The sequence below is a fragment of the Prinia subflava genome, chromosome 2 (assembly GCF_021018805.1).
Source record: "Prinia subflava isolate CZ2003 ecotype Zambia chromosome 2, Cam_Psub_1.2, whole genome shotgun sequence".
Classification (NCBI taxonomy): domain Eukaryota; kingdom Metazoa; phylum Chordata; class Aves; order Passeriformes; family Cisticolidae; genus Prinia; species Prinia subflava.
The window spans coordinates 113,773,370-113,789,154 of record NC_086248.1 but is presented as its reverse complement, the minus strand read 5'-3'; the positions used below and the strand labels follow the sequence as shown (position 1 = coordinate 113,789,154).

At 54.2% G+C, this 15,785-nt stretch overlaps 1 protein-coding gene across 2 annotated transcripts; it reads left to right on the top strand.

The window, feature by feature from the left end:
* Positions 1-213: 213 nt before the first annotated feature.
* TTL (tubulin tyrosine ligase) lies at positions 214-15,252 on the top strand. Of its 2 annotated transcripts, none has more exons than XM_063391743.1 (7): positions 214-584; positions 4,075-4,153; positions 5,835-6,067; positions 8,460-8,595; positions 8,733-8,957; positions 9,842-9,985; positions 12,237-15,252. In XM_063391743.1, exons 1-7 carry the CDS (start codon positions 428-430, stop codon positions 12,352-12,354), a joined length of 1,092 nt encoding a protein of 363 aa, XP_063247813.1. In that variant the 5' UTR covers positions 214-427; the 3' UTR covers positions 12,355-15,252. The 2 variants fall into 2 exon arrangements, with proteins under 2 accessions (XP_063247813.1, XP_063247812.1); XM_063391742.1 differs by having other exon boundaries at positions 215-584; positions 8,688-8,957.
* The last annotated feature ends 533 nt before the right edge of the window (positions 15,253-15,785 follow it).

Here is a 15,785-nt window from a genome sequence, read left to right as displayed (position 1 = left end):
GGGCAGTGCCAGGTCCCGGCCAGTGTCGCACCGGGAGCGGCGGGGCCGGTGACAGGTCCTGGCCGGTGACAGACCCGGGCAGGGACAGACCCGGGCGGTGACAGACCCGGGCAGTGCCAGACCCGGGCGGTGTCGCACCGGGAGCGGCTGGCCCGGCCCCGCGGCCGCACGCCCCGCCCCGGCGGCAGCCCAGTGCGGCGGGGCGGGGCGGAGCCGACGGCGCCGGGCTCAGGCTCTCGGCTCGGGAGGGGTTCTGGTTCCGGGTCAGTCCCCGCCCGGGCAGGCTCTCGGGCGCTGCGCGGGGCGGCGGCCCCGGCCATGCGGAGCCGCGCCGGGCGGCGGCGGCGGCGCGGGGCCCTGCTGGGCTGCGGCGGGGCCCGATGAGCCGCCGGGGCTAGGGCGGGGAGCGCCTTCCCCGCCCGCCGCCATGTACACCTTCGTGGTGCGGGACGAGGGCAGCAGCGTGTACGCCGAGGTGAGCCGGCTGCTGCTGGCCAGCGGGCAGTGGCGGCGCCTCCGCAGGGACAACCCCCGCTTCAACCTGATGCTGGGCGAGAGGAACCGGCTCCCCTTCGGCAGGCTGGGTAAGGCGCCTCCCCCTCGGTCCGTGGCTGTGCCCTCCCCTCCCCGGTGTCCCCCGCCGCAGGGCAGCGTCCCCGCAGCCCCCGCCACCGCTGCGGCCACGGGCAAACCCCGCGGTTCGGGAGGCGGTGCCCGCCGGCCCCGCTCCCCGCCCTGTCGTTGTCGCTGTCCCCGCGGCTCTCTGTCCGTCTGTCCCCGCGGCTCTCTGTCCGTCTGTCCCCGCGGCTCCCTGCCCGTCTGTCCCCGCGGCTCCCTGCCCGTCTGTCCCCGCGGCTCCCTGCCCGTCTGTCCCCGCGGCTCCCTGCCCGTCTGTCCCCGCGGCTCTCTGCCCGTCTGTCCCCGCGGCTCTCTGTCCGTCTGTCCCCGCGGCTCTCTGTCCGTCTGTCCCCGCGGCTCTCTGTCCGTCTGTCCCCGCGGCTCTCTGTCCGTCTGTCCCCGCGGCTCTCTGTCCGTCTGTCCCCGCGGCTCCCTGCCCGTCTGTCCCCGCGGCTCGCCGGCCTCCGGCGCCCGAACAAAGCTCGGGCACCGCGGGGTCTCTGGGCAGGCGGCCCCGGCAGGGCTCTCTGCGGGCCCCGCGGCCGCCAGCCGGGGCTCGAAGGATCCCCTGGCCGAGCTCCCGGGTTCCGCCGGCGCTCCCCAAAACAGCCGCGCCCAGCCTGTGGCCTGTGCTGTGGTGAGGCGGGGGGGACACCGGGGTCACCCCCCTGTGACATGTGGCAGACCTCGGGATGCCGGCTCCCCCCGGGCTGCCCCCGGGCTGCCCTCCGTGCCCCGCAGCGGTGCCCTTGGGGCTGCCGGCGCCGCTGCGGGGCTTCGGGCGGGCAGTGCCTCTGTGGGGCGGCGGGTGCCGGGCAGGGCCCCGCGGTGCTGGCTGCGGTGTTACGGGGCTGTTTCTGCTGTTTGGCACCGGGGCAGGGCAGGTGTAAGCCGGGCACGTTCGGACCTTGGCGGCAGCGGTGAGGCCGCGGTGGGTGTGCCTCTGCAGGGCTCGCTGAGGGGGATGGCGCCGAGCAGGGTGTGGGCAGCTCCTGAGGCCCTGTGTGTGTGGGGAGCCCCCACAGCCCCTGCCCCACCACGTTCTCCGCTGCTGCCTGACCCCCTGTCACCCTGCCAGCACGCAGGGCTGTGGGAGCTTGTCCCCTGCCTGCCGTGCGTGCCCCTGTCCCAGGCACAGCCGCCCTGGCCCTCTGCCCCGCAGGGTGGTGCAGAGCCCAGGAGCAGGGAGGGAGAGTGCCCACAGGCAGCGAGAGCCAAGCCAGGCACTGGCAGCGTTGCAGGGCGTGGCAGGCAGTGGGGATGCACTGTCATCTTGGCCCTGGGTTCTTTCTTTCTGGGGTGATTTTGGAGCACTGCCTCTGGCTGCAGAAACATCAGAGCAGGCAGAGCCCTCTCACTCCAGCAGCTCTGGTTCTGGCAGCAGGCACAGCAGGCAGACCTGTGCTCTGACTTGCCCAGCGTGGAGGGCCTGTGAGCATCAGGCCTCATTGCAGAATGAGTGCAATTCTTTGATGAGACTGAGCATCCACGCCACATCCAGCTATGTTGGGCTTGTGGCCATCTCTAACTAACCCCTGCCGTCCTCCAAAAGTGTCCTGGGGTGATGGAAGGGCTTCCCTGAGCCCTTCAGCATGTGTTGCCATGGAATGCCCGAAAATTCAACCCATTTCTCACAGCCAAGACATGTCTATAACCTGTGGAGAGGGCCATGCTTTGGCACTGGCTTCTTTAAACCATCCTCCTATAGCAGGAACTGGTTGCCTGAAATCAGTAGAATCAGACCAAAAATAACATGGTTATTTTGGTGCGTTTTCCAAAAAGCTCTATCTTCTTTGGTTCATCTTCCTGAGCAACTGTTGCATCAAAGCTGGCTTGGTTTTCCTGAGGGCTCTACTCGCTGGAAGCAGACATGAATTCGGGGAGCTGTAGGGATTTGCATTGCTCAGGGCCTAAGCTGGATCACGGAGAGAAGTGGGGACTGTCAGCATGCACCACTGCTTCTGCCCAGCTGCAGGGACCTCTGTAGCTCTCACTGGTAACCTGGTTCCCGGGGGATTGTGCCCTTAAGCTGTGTCTGCACCTAGCAGAAAAGCAGTGTGTGCTGAGGGCACGGGAAGGAGGAAGAAGCTGCAGAGGGGATGCTGGGCTCTGTGCCCTGCTGGCCAGGAGAGGATTGCCACTTTGGTCAGCGCCTTGGCAGCTTTTTAATCCCACTAAATGCATGCTGCAGACCTCGCAACATGCCCCAGAAGTTTCCTCTCCTGCCTTGAGGTCCCTCTTTGCTGGCCACCCACCTCTACGGTGCTCCATGGCAATGCTCAGGAGCCCAGTGAGGATAAACTGGAAACAAGACATTTTGGGGGGTTTCATTGTTTTCTTTTCAGTAAAAAAACCCTGTGCTGGCTGCACACTGAAGTGCCTGACGTTACAGATCTTTTCTGCAGGATGGTTTTCAGCTGTCTTGTATTTAAAGGTTTGTGAATAAAAGTGACCCAGGTCAGGGAAGTGACTTTCAGGCTGAAAATAGATATTCACTCTCTGTGATCTTGCAGCTGCCTGGTGTTTAAGGTAATGTTTGCTCCAGGCCTTTTTTCCCCAGGCAAACACCAAGGAGGAGAAGTAAAACTCTGAATCCTTTGTCAGGGTTCTGGTGCCTCCCAGAGAGCTTCCAGCTGAGCACAGGCGTTTCTGTAGTGGAAAGGTGAAGGCAGGCAGGCTGTGGGGTGGAGCCCGGTGTTGGTAAGGAGGCACCCATCTCTTCAGCACTCTCTTTGTCACTGCTGAGGCCAGACCTGGATACTGGGGCCAGTTTGGGACTTCCCAGTGCAAGAAAGGCTTAAACATCCTGGAGTTACTATAGGAGGGGACACAGGTTGGCCAAGCACTGGCACAAGGACTTAGAGAAGTCAGTATCCATCTTCAGAGATACTCAGACTTTGAACAAGAGACTCCCAGAGGTTCCTTGTCACCCCAGGTATCCAACAGGTCTTGTTGCAAATAGCTAGAAAGAAGCAAGACTCCAAATTTTTCAATGTTTCCCAGTTTTTTGTGCTATCAGGCCCAAGAGGGAATCCTGTTGAATGTGACAAAGAAAAAAGGCCCTTTGCTAAGCTGTGATCTTTGTGTCATGGGGTGTTTCCCTGCATGTCCACCTGTATTTAGGAGTAACTGGAATCTTGGTTCTTAAAAACTTACACCAGCAGATGGAGAACACTTTTGAGGAGTGCTGCCAGTTCCCAGTGTGAATTAGGAAAAAAATGCTTCCTTTTGCAAAATGGATGTGTCAGATTGAGAACAAGTGGGTAGCTGCATGGTTTTTTTGTAACTAAATGAAAGGAACCACAGGAACCAGTACCAGTTCACAGCCTGTTTCTGTAATGCAGGACAAGGAAACAGCCTCCATTTTTCCCCCTGCTGCACAGGCCCTTTGCACCCAGCAGCTGTTTTGCCTTTATTCCTTGAGGAGTGTGTCTGACCTCTCTTTCCCCTTCTTAGGCCACGAACCTGGACTTGTGCAGCTGGTGAATTACTACAGGGGAGCAGACAAGCTGTGCCGCAAAGCATCCCTGGTGAAGTAAGAAAGTCACTGAAATGTTAGATGGGCTTGGCAGAAGCGTCTCTTCTAACCCTTGCTGGGTGTTGAACCTGTTTGGAGGGTATTTCCCAGAACAGCTGCCCTGGGAGTGTCCAGCATGTGCTGTCTTCAGACTCCCAGGCTGTCTCTAGAGCTGTTTGTGTGCACAAAGGCCTCTCTGTAACCTCAGGGGGAAATGCCATTTCCACTGAGTTGTATCTACTTGAAACCATAGAGTGAAACCATTGAATCACATTAGAGCCAAATCAAAAGGAAAAAGAATCTCAAACATATCTGCTCTTTTTCCTTGTAGACATTTAATTAAAACCTTCTCCTTTTATTCTCTGCTTCGTACAGAGAAGAGACACTAATGTGCCTTTTGCTAATCAGATTTGTTGGTCAAACAAATGCTTGGAGACATCTCCAGGAAGAGCTCTGGGAGTTATTTCTGCATGACCTGCCGTGGCAGGGTCCCCTGGGGAAATGTGGATGAACTTTCATTGTAGATAACCCTCGTGCCTGTGCAAACTCTGCTCCCACTGGAGTATCTTTGTGTCAGAGCTCTTGGTCTCCTTCAGCAGTCTGATTGCCCATTACAGTCTGTGCTGTCTCTCTGATGCAGTCCTGCAGGCTGCGTGTGCTGGTCCGAGGCCTCTCCTTCCTCTGCAAAGAGCCTCCTCCCAGTTACTTTCCTGGCAGCGGTGATGGTGATTGTCAGAAAGTGGCAGAGGGTTTTTAAAGAAGCACTTACGCCCTCCTCAGATGGATTTCTCTTTAGCCTGTTACCTAGTGTGCTGAAAGCACTTGCACACCTGTTTTTATATCTTGCAGCTTGGCTCACCTTTTTAACTGTAGGGTCAACCATGCATCATCAAGCCACTTAGGAACCCACAGGACATCAAATGACATTCCCCAGGGCTCCCAACGTGCCACTGGTCACTGCCATCTCTACAGAGAGGCACAAATGCACGGAGAGAGGCAGCACCTCCGGAGCTCTCCTTTTGGCCTTAAGTAAAGCACAGGGATTTGGAAAGGCAGGCAGCTCCCTTGACTTTGAAAGAAAACAGGGCTGAGCTTTGCTAACGGGAATTGGCTGCTGTCTCCAGACATTATCCCTCATGCCTGAGGGATCCAGACACCTTGGGATGTGCAACATGTAACTGTGCCCTTGCTTTCTGTGGCTTCCCAGTGGTCTTTGTACGCAGCTGGGACAGCTGGTCTGATCTCAGTGGGAGTGGGATCAAGAGCACCAGCACAGAGTGCATTACTGCTCTGGCTTCCCTTTTTCCAGTGGTCACAGCATCCTTCCTGCCCTCAGCTGTGTCAGCAAAAATGCCTCCTCAGTTCCCTTGTGCAGGGAGTGCACCACAGGCTTTAGTTAGGTGGAAACTTCCTAGCTGTTAGTTACGTGATATCCACGGTGCCAGTAAAATGTTAAATGAGAGTATGCAGGTTCTGGGTCAAAGAGTAGTGCTTTGCTGTGGGCTGGGGTTGCCATAATATCTTTAGGAAAACCCTAATTTCAAGGATCTAAGGAAAATGGATAATTTAGCACAGACTATCCATAAGCTGCCATTCATCATCACGCAAAGGAGCCCAGTTAATGATGTTTTTCCTTGTGAAATGATCCCCGTGCAGGTGGGGACACTCTGGAGACTGACAGCCTGTCTCTGTCACCCAGGCTAATCAAGACGAGCCCTGAGCTCTCGGAGTCGTGCACGTGGTTCCCTGAGTCCTACGTGATCTACCCGACCAACCTGAAGACGCCGGTGGCTCCGGCACAGAACGGGATCCGCCACCTCATCAACAACTCGCGGACGGACGAGCGGGAGGTGTTCCTGGCAGCCTACAGCCGGCGGCGGGAGGGCCACGAGGGCAACGTGTGGATCGCCAAGTCCTCGGCCGGAGCCAAAGGTTCCTTCTCCTCACCGGGGGCTGTTCCTCGCTATTCCTCACCCTGCTCGTGATCTGTAGGACAGGCACGGCACTGAAAGGGCCTCCGCTCCCTGCACGTGCACCTCAGAATGTGGGGAGGGGCTGTGGGGACAAGGTGGCAGGGACCAGCAGTTGAGGGGAGTATGGAGAGCAGGTTAGAGGGAGCAGAACAGGATACGGGGAAACGGTCAGCAGGCAGGACTGCAGCCCTCAAGGGCAAGGAGCCCAGCTCCTCATGCTGCAGCTTAGCTTGCCTTCTGGGTGGAAATCCTGCTTGTCTTACACCCAGACTCTCGTGCCTGGTGCCAATGGCCTGGCCATGGTCACACTGAGACCAGCTGAGCAGCCACGAGCTCGGTACACTGAAATTGCACCCGAGCCTCGGGGGATGGTACCAGAGCAAAGACAAGCAGTGCAGTGTCTGTCTGTCCGTTTAATCTGAATAAGACAATAGATAGCCAAGAGATAATGTGTCCTTCCTTGTTGCAGGGTCATTCCATCACTCGCTCTGCAGAGGTAACGAGCTATGAGATAGGTGGACACAGCTGTAAATGCAGTGCTTCGATAACTGTGCTCTCTGTCAGTTATGGTGCTATCACAGGCACATTATTAGAATGGCTGCCTTTAAAAACTCACCTTGCCGTGTGTGCAGCAGAGCCCAGCCTGAGGAAGGCCCTGGTCTTTTCTGAGAGAGCAGGCCCACATGTATTACTCATATTTGCAGAGTCACTTTAGATGCAGCCTTGCAAAAAGAGGAGATGAAAGCCAGAGCTGGCTGCAGGGAGGCTGCATGATAAAACTGTCCTTCACGCTGGCTTCCCTCTCTGCTCTGCTCTCTTGGATGTGTCACCAAGAAGCGTTGGAAGAGTATCCTTATTTTCATCAGGAAAAAAGGCGAGATGAGTCCTTTTGTTACCCCAGTGTGAAAATGTGTTTCTGTGTGGTAAACTGGCAAAGAAATTCCATCTGGGCATTTGAAAAGGCAATTGCTGTGGTCTGCTGCAGGCTGAGTAGGTTCAGCTACTTCATGCAGGTGTGATCCCATCTTTTCTGCACTAAAGCAGAGTAGCCTTCTGTATTCATCACTGTGCTGCTACAAATTAAAGTGGAAAGCAGAGTCTCACAGTAATCTTCTAGAGGGAAGTCTTGTACATCTGGGGGTTACTTCTGCTGAAGAAGAAAGCTTGTTCATGCTAATTACCAAGAAAGATAGAGCTCAGGCACAGCCCCTGTCTTGACACAGGTCTAACAGAAGCTTGATCATCCATCAGCAACAGGAAAATTCAAGGTTTAGGATGCCCAGACTCCAAGGTTTTGAGGGTTTGCAGCTGTGGCTGGAGGTTCTGGTGTTTTCTCTGAGCGCAGGGACAGCTGCCCCACATAAGCTGCTTTGCTGCCCGGGTGCAGTCACACTGCCCTCCCTTGGGCTGCCATCTGTCCAGTGTGGAACAGGTGCCTGCTGATCCCCCCTGCAGGGGCTTGGCTGCCTCAGGGATGTGGTTCCCCTCCTTCCCCCAGTGCACAGCCCGAAGCTGTGCCACTGCAAGGTTCTGCCTGGCTCTGCTGTGATCACCAGACTAGGAAATCTTGCCCCCTGCATAAGCCATGAGTAAGAAAGATGCTTTGGTGACAGGCCTCCTTTCAGTGAGGGTGCTGGGGTGAACGGGAGGTCAGTAGGGCTGGAAAGCTGAGCAGAGGATGGAGCAGTGGGAGTACCTGCAGGGCTGTGCTGACAGCGACCTTCAGAAATCACAGCTAGGAGCGTTTGTCGTTGGATGTCCAACCCTGCCTGTGCTCCAAACCTCTGTAACCCCTTCAATACCTCCTTGAAGAGTGGAGTTTTTTGCACAGTATTTCCTCAGAAACACTCAGCACAAAATTAAGACTCATGAGGTTTAGTCCAGAAAGTTAACTAATGCCTCGAGAGCGGGCATAGTGCCAGAGGAGTGTTTGATAACTTTACCTGAGCTGGCTTATCCCTCACGGCACCATGCCATTCCTTTATGAACTCCCAGAAGGAAAATGGTCTCTCTTGAGTGCTCTGTAACAGAAGTTCCCTATTTGGACTCTTGCAAGAAATGAACAGTGACAGCTTCAGCCAGAATGTGGGAGTGTTTAAACTGCACAGTTCATTTCTTTAACGAGGAGCTTCCACAGCAGGAACACTGAGTACATGGATGAACAATTTAAAATAGTACTTTTCCTTATTCAGCAATGACTTTAATAATGACTTAAATGAGCTCAGCAAGCAGGGCAACGCTGCACAAGCGTGCACGTGTGACTGCCTCTGGCAGCCAGAGAAGCCAGACAGGGAAAGAGTCTGGAGTCTGGGATAAAGAAACCTAATTTTGTCTTCAACTTTCTGTGCCAGGGGAAGGGATCCTGATTTCCTCAGAGGCTGCAGAGCTCCTGGACTTCATCGATGAGCAGGGACAAGTGCACGTGATTCAGAAATACCTGGAGAATCCTCTACTTTTAGAGCCAGGGCATCGCAAGTTTGACATCAGGTAACCTTTTCTGCCTTTGTAACACCAGTTTTCTTTTTCATGCTGTTTCCTTCTGAGCCACTGAGACCAGAGTTTGTTCTCCTGTCCCCCAGGAGCTGGGTTCTCGTGGATCATCAATATAATATCTACCTCTACAGAGAGGGTGTCCTGCGGACCTCTTCCGAACCGTACAACAGTGCTAACTTCCAGGACAAAACCTGCCACTTGACCAATCACTGCATTCAGAAGGAGTATTCCAAAAACTACGGGCGCTATGAGGAGGGGAATGAAATGTTCTTCGAGGAGTTCAACCAGTATCTGATGGATGCCCTGAACACAACGCTCGAGGACAGCATCCTACTGCAAATCAAACACATAATAAGGTAGCCAGCTGCCTGGGAGAGCACAACCCTTCAGGGACAGGGGGCGTGTATGGACACAGCTGGGGAAGCAGACAGCAAGAAGGGAAGGGTTTCAATTGCACTGATTTCAGATAAGGCCATGAATGCCGCCATGTCACTGCTCAGTGGAGAGGCACCTCCATGGGTGCTGTTCATTCACTGGTATGTGTCCATGTGTCTGCGTTCTGCCAGCTGTGGCTGGAGAAGGACAGAGTGAAAAGGGAAGACAGCAGGTCACAAGGCAGGGCTGGGAGAGGTGAGATTAAAAGAGGCACAGAGATGATAGAGGGGAAGTAAAGCTGGACTCAAGTGTGCAGACTCTGGATGCTTCCCCCACCATCAGCCAGCAGCAGCACAGGGCTTTTGCCTAGGTCATCTTACTCAATCCACAAGAGCCAGTTCCTTCCTGGGCAAGGAAAGTGCCTGGAGAGAGCTCGGTGCTGCAGGGAATGCAGGCCTTGACAAAGCAGTCCTTCATGAAGGAATTTGCTCTGCCAGCACCCCATTGCTGTTAGTTGCACTGAAAAGGCGTGGCATAATCTTTGAGGGACCTGAAGGCAAATGAGCATGCAGTGGCAGTTCCCCGGGGACCTGCTGCACCTCTGTGGCACTGCACATCACGTTTTTCAGCCTGCCTGACCCAGTGTGGGGAGGATGCTGCTCTCCAGCTCTGTGTGAGTTAACTCAGGGGTGTCCCCCCGTGGATTTCCATGGTCACGGGATCTCCCGTGCAGGGAGCAGGTTCCCAAGGCACGTGTTGGACATAACTTGTGGGGGGCAGTTCCAGGGCAACCCCCCTCACTCAACAGTGCAGTGCACGTGTCCACAGCAGCCTCAACCTCGAGTTTGTGTTTTTCCCTTCACAGAAGCTGCCTTATGTGTATAGAGCCTGCAATCAGCACGAAGCATCTTCACTACCAGAGCTTCCAGCTCTTTGGCTTTGACTTCATGGTGGATGAGGAGCTGAAGGTCTGGCTAATAGAGGTCAACGGGGCCCCAGCGTGTGCCCAGTGAGTCCATCAGTTTCTGTAATACCCCTGTGGTGCCACCATTCACGTGCCTCACCCAAAACATGGCTTATGGCCCAGCTCCAAGTGAAAAAGGTCGAAGAAAGTGAATGGCAAGGGAGCCTTTCAGGCTGACTGGACACTGCTCTAAGTGCCAGTCAGTTTGGGTTCATTGCTCTTGTCTCTCCGTTTGATATCCCCCACCTTCTTTCCCACGTGGGATGGGGCACCAACCTGGGTTTTTGAGAAAATGGGCTCAAATATAACTTGGGTCATTTTTATTACTCCTGGGTTGAAGATTTGCAGGTTTAAGGCTTTGGGAGTCAGATTGTTTCTCGGTCTCTCTGCTGGTGGCTGCTCTTTGCATGAACACATTAAATGAGTAGCACCAGGGGCAGCAGCTGGAAGTGAGTGACTAAATTTGCAGGCAGCAGGGCCACAGAGCACACTGCGGATGCTGCAGATGTTGCCAAATCTCTGTTACCAAGTTCTTATCACCAATTTAGTGTTAAGAAGGGCATCATTTATTCAGGTCACATGGGGGATAATTCCTGACCTTACGTGCCCATGTGATTTTACAAGTGTCTTGCCTATATACAGTCACTACATGCATGTTACAAGTTGCCCATTACCAAAAACCCGTCCCCAGCTTCCCAGATTAAGTCCTTGTTTTGGCTGTGCCTGCATTCCTGAGCCAGATGTCTTCTTACCTTCCAGCCATCCTTGCTGGGACAGCTGATTTTGCATGCCTTGCTTCTCTGCTGAGAGTTTACAGGCACAGTAAAAATTGAATTAACCCTTATGGTATCACAGAGATTGGATTATAGCTTCTTCCAGCAGCCTCATGGCCAAACAGCCCTGGCCATGAATATCTCTGTGTAGGCACAGCAGGAGGTGCTGTATTACATGACTGAGACAGCTGCAGGAGAACAGAATTTTTTGCTAAGTGAGCATCTGTATCACATTAAAAAAAACCAACAACAACAAAAAACCCAGCAAAGCAGAACAGGCTGTACATCACTGCATTAGAATTTGATCAGATTAGATGCTGATTAAATTAGGTTAGATCATCACTAACAGTAGACAAAAAGTGCAGGTCAAACCTACCAGACAGCCTGTTCAGCGGGCTTTTCAGGGCTGGAGCTCGAGGAGCTGTCTGTGTCCAGGATGCCCTGTTCACAATGTGCATCACGTTACTGGCATGCACCTCCTTGTCTTGCTGTAGGGTAGAATTTGGCTGTTGCTGGGTGGGTTTGGATTGCAGCAGTGCCCTGTTTGTTTTGTGCCTCCTGGAAGAACAAGGGCTTTGTTGGGCACCTGGAAAATTGAAAGCAGGTGAGGTAGGTTTTGGTTATTTGTGACTTCTCCTGTTCAGGGTTATTCTTTTTTATAGCAGTCATATCACACAGCTCTCATTCAAAGAGGAAAAAAATTGGCTGCTGTAAGCAATAACATTCCCAGGAGCTGAAGAAACATCTTACTGTCACATAGCCCCAGTGGCATGGAGTAAAAGACATTGTTAATCCTGGGAAAAACAGCTTTGGTACTAAATATGTCCCGGATGCCAGCACATTCAGGGAGCTACACATGCATTTCCCCCAGCAGAAAATGAAGTTGTTAACTCCTCTCAGACACCTTGTCTCTCTCCTCCCTAACCCTGCTGCACCGTGAGCTGGGCCATGGTGAAGCACTGCCCACACGTCTGAGGGTCCTGTGAAGCGCCTGTGCCCGGTCACAGGCTGATGTGTGCAGCTGCACCCCAGCACAGCATTGCATCACACCAGGAATGCACCAGAGCAGCCCCTCTGGGGCACATTCCTGTGTGAACGGGGTAAATCCCAACCCCCTGGGTTGGAAGGCTGGTACAGGGAGCCCTGAGATGTTTTCTGCCCCTTTGCAACTTGTGGAGGCTCAGATCTGGGGGCTGAGGGTCTGGAACCCCTGAAGCCTGATCTGACTGTAAACATAGATAATAATGGGTTTTGTGGGAGGTCTTGTGAAAGAGATAATGGGTTTTGTGAAAGGGAGCAATATTGGGAATTACCACCATGGAAAAAGAAGGTATTTGTTGGTGTAAACACGGAGGAAGCAGAAGAGATACTGCTCTCCTGCTGTTTGCCACCCTGAAACTCCTTGAAATGGGAATAGGATCTTGTAGATCTTGCTGGGAAAACGCATTTCTGCATAAAAATTGGCCAGGGTTCTGCTGGTTTGTCCTGCCTGGGTATCTGATTCTCTCTCTCCCATCTCTTAGGAAGCTGTATGCAGAGCTCTGCCAAGGAATTGTGGATGTAGCCATCTCCAGCGTTTTCCCCCTCAGCGACACTGGGCAGAAGATGAACCAGTCATCGTCGATCTTCATCAAGCTGTGATGGCAACACAGCTGCCACTGCTGTGAACGGGGAGAGACTGCGCCCCTCGGGTCAGCACAGTTCGGTGGCTTATCTCAGTAACATGCCAAAAAGTCATAGAGACAGGCTTCATATTTTCTGGGAGACCACAGGGAAAAACAACAAAACAGGCATCCTCACAGAGCTGTGATGAGCCAGAGCTGCTCAGATAACTCTGCCTGCATTCACCAAAACCCACTTTAGAAACAGCTGCTGTGACTTTGATACCTGAAACAAATCTCTCTGGGAGTACAACAAAACCACCTTAAAATGAAACCCCAGCAGGGATACTGTAATGCTGTATTAGCTCCTCCTTTTCTATAGAGATAACATTGGGGTTTCTAAGGGAATTGAGTGAAGAGAACGATGGAGTTGGAGTTGTCCTCCTCTCGCTGTGTTTATTCTTTCCTCACCTACTGCATCATTAGTGCCTTAGCTCGGCTCCAAATAGGTGACTCCTTTCCTTTGTTCCTGCTGTTACATAGAAAGGAGCAAGCTCTCCTGGTGCCTCAAACCAGGAACACCAAGAGGTCAGTTTTCCTTAGGTCATTTTCCAGGCTGGTTGGCTGAACACCCAGGCAATGGCTGGCGAAAGGGTGCTGAACTGCAGGTGGTGAATCAACCCAGGCAAGGAAGGCGATTTTCTTTATTTATAGCTGTCCCTTCTCCTGTTGAGATTTGAATCAGTGTCTGTCCCAGTCTGAGGCAGTTGGATTCTGCTTAAAAGAGGTAGAGAGACCTACTCAGAGCTCACCAGCAGGCTGTGGGATTTCTAGCTTCACTTCTGTGCTGAGTGTTTCAAGTAGCAGAAATCTGATCCCAGTTTCTTCAGAGGCACTGCAGTGAATTTAGCCTCTTCTCTCAGATTTCACCTTCATGATTTAATTGAGGCTTGAACCTGAAACCTTTCTCCCAAATCCCATTTGATCCAGCCAGTTTTATTCTCCTCCTTTTGACGAATACTGCAATCTTAGGCCCTGATCACAGTCCGCAACTTGATCTTAGCTAGAGGGAAGGTGGGTGAGGTTTTGTAGACCAGGAGAGAGATTCCTGTTTCTCACACATCTGGGAAGTCAGGTGCTTTGGGGGGAAGGAGAGGTTAAATTCCTTGAGATGTCTGAATTCCAGAGCTGCTTCGAGTATAACCTAAGTCCCTGTCACGTTTCCCACCTTGTGAAGTGTATCTGAATTTGCAGTGTGAGCCCAGCACATCCCTCTGGCAGGGAGAGATGGTCCTGGAGAGAAACTGCTTCCTGTTCCAAATCACAAACAAAACAAGAAGAGACTGTGGAGGTTACAAGCTGCCTCTGTGTCATGGGAAGTGAATCAAGCAGTGGAATTTCTGCCTTCCTCAGAAGAACCTAGCATTTTGGTGTATTCATCTCTGCTTGAGATGGAGATTTCAGAGTTCTTCACGCAGCAGACAGTCGTGATGGGAAGGGGGCTGGGTGATAAGCAGGGAGAAGGATGTGGGGGAAGGATTGGTTGGGGTTTCCTGCCTTATGACAGCATAGAGGTGTCAGAATTTCCCTGCAGTCTAGGTGAGGTGTGGTGGTAACTCACGAAGGTAAACTGTAGGCTGTTAAGGGTTGCTTGCAAAGTTCACCACATCTCCATTGACATTTTCATGTGAGCTTAGCTGAGCTTAAAAACTGCACGTTTTTTGCCCAGCAGTGGGAAGACCTCCCAGCAATTGCTGTCATCCAGGATGTGCCTGAGGTGACAGCTGAGCTCTCATAAACTCTAGGGCAGACGAGAACAGAAAGTTTTCCTCATCATGATGAACCAAGAAATGCTCATTTTCTGGGGTGCTAGACCCATCCTTCTCCTCAAAAGGGAAATTTAGATTATGTGGGGTGGTAGAACCACAACTGCAGACGATGCAGCTATTCATACCCTGCCTTTCCAGCTGGGCTTGGGGGAGGTAGTGTTTCAGGGACACTTGAATCCTCTCTCTGCTGAGTTTTTCAGGAATTTGCAACATCCTCTGGAGTAAAACGTGTATTTTCCACCTCCTCTCGAAGTGCCCCCCAAAGTAAAGCACAGAAGGTAAATGATCAAGGACAGAGAGCACAGTGCCTGAAGTTTTGCCCAAGAGGTGGAGTAGAGGATGTGTGTGTGTGGCCGAGGCCTGGGCACTGCAGCCATGGGTGCACCTTGCAGGTGATGCTCACGAACCCCTGTGAGACTTGTGTTCGTTTCTTTTTTTAGGAATATACAACAATAAATGTTTTCTAGTTTATTTCAGCTAAAAGGTCAATAGAAAAGGTCTTACTCTCTTTCCTGAGCTTTCACCCAGGATATTGCTGGGTTTCCAGAGGATACCTACCATATTGCAGAATGTCTCTAGTCTTAGTTGTATCCCTCCATGTCATCCATGAAGAATTTCTGGCCCAGGTGTTCCGGCTGCGTTGTCCAGCAGGGTCTGGTCCCCCTGGACTCTGGGTTTCAGGTAACTCCCATGTGGCTTGTTCCATACGAGTTGGTCATGTTGTGCTTCTGCTGAAATCTGGGGGCTGCCCACAGTCCACAGAGAGCGCCGGAGGGGTCTGAGGAAGGCTCAAACGCCGATTTCACCCCGGTGACTGTGACCAGCGCCCTTCAGGACTGCTTGCATGTCCCTGCTCCCAGCATTTCGTGTTCTCCACAAGCAGCTCTCGCAGGAGGGCAGCGCTGTGCCGTCCATACCCGTGCTCCATGGCAGTGTCAGCCGCGGCCGCCCTGGGCAGTCCCCGGGGTCGGGGCTGTGCCATCGTGTGCCCGGCTGCTCTCACGCCAGCATGTGCATGTGGGGCTGGCGAACGCCTGGGCTCCCGCCTCTCGGGGAGCTCACATCTGTCCACATCTGCCCTAAGCCATCATTAAAACATGCAAACCCCACGGCCTGTGGTGTTTCCTTGGGCCAGCGGCTCCTGGGCTGTCGAGTCCCCAGGGACAGGAAACTGGCGGCACCCCCGGGGCTGTCCTGGCAGCGGTGGGAGCTGGGGAGCAGCGGGGTCGTTCGGCATTCCAGGGTGCGGGACCGGCAGAGGGCCACGGCGATGGGTGCGGGTCCAGGCTCCTGTTCCTGGGCCGGGCGGGCGGAGGGACGCGGGTGACGGGATGCGCGGGGCGACCGGGGGCTGGGCGTGCCTGCCGGGAGGAGCGGAGCTCGGGGGCACGGAGCTGCGGGGCGGGCGAAGGCTGGGTGCGGGTATGGAGCTGCGAGGCGGGCGAGGGCGGGGTGCGGAGCGGGGTGCGGGCACGGAGCTGCGGGGCCGGGGGCGGCCGCAGGGCTGGGGACGGGCAGGGCTGAGGCGGCCGCGATGCGGCGCGCGCGAGGACGGGGCCTCACGGGGCGCGCGGGGGGCGGGGCCTCACGCGGCGGGGGCGGGGCCGGGCGCAGGCGCGGGGCGGGGCGGGGCGGGGGGGGG

What these genes read in the sequence shown, in the direction of transcription:
- TTL (XM_063391742.1), top strand. Translation starts at nt 428, where the DNA reads ATGTACACCTTCGTGGTGCGGGACGAGGGCAGCAGCGTGTACGCCGAG. An exon ending in CGCAAAGCATCCCTGGTGAA is followed by an intron (nt 4,154 to 5,834) that starts GTAAGAAAGTCA and finishes TCTGTCACCCAG; the next exon opens with GCTAATCAAGACGAGCCCTG. An exon ending in GTCCTCGGCCGGAGCCAAAG is followed by an intron (nt 6,068 to 8,459) that starts GTTCCTTCTCCT and finishes TTTCTGTGCCAG; the next exon opens with GGGAAGGGATCCTGATTTCC.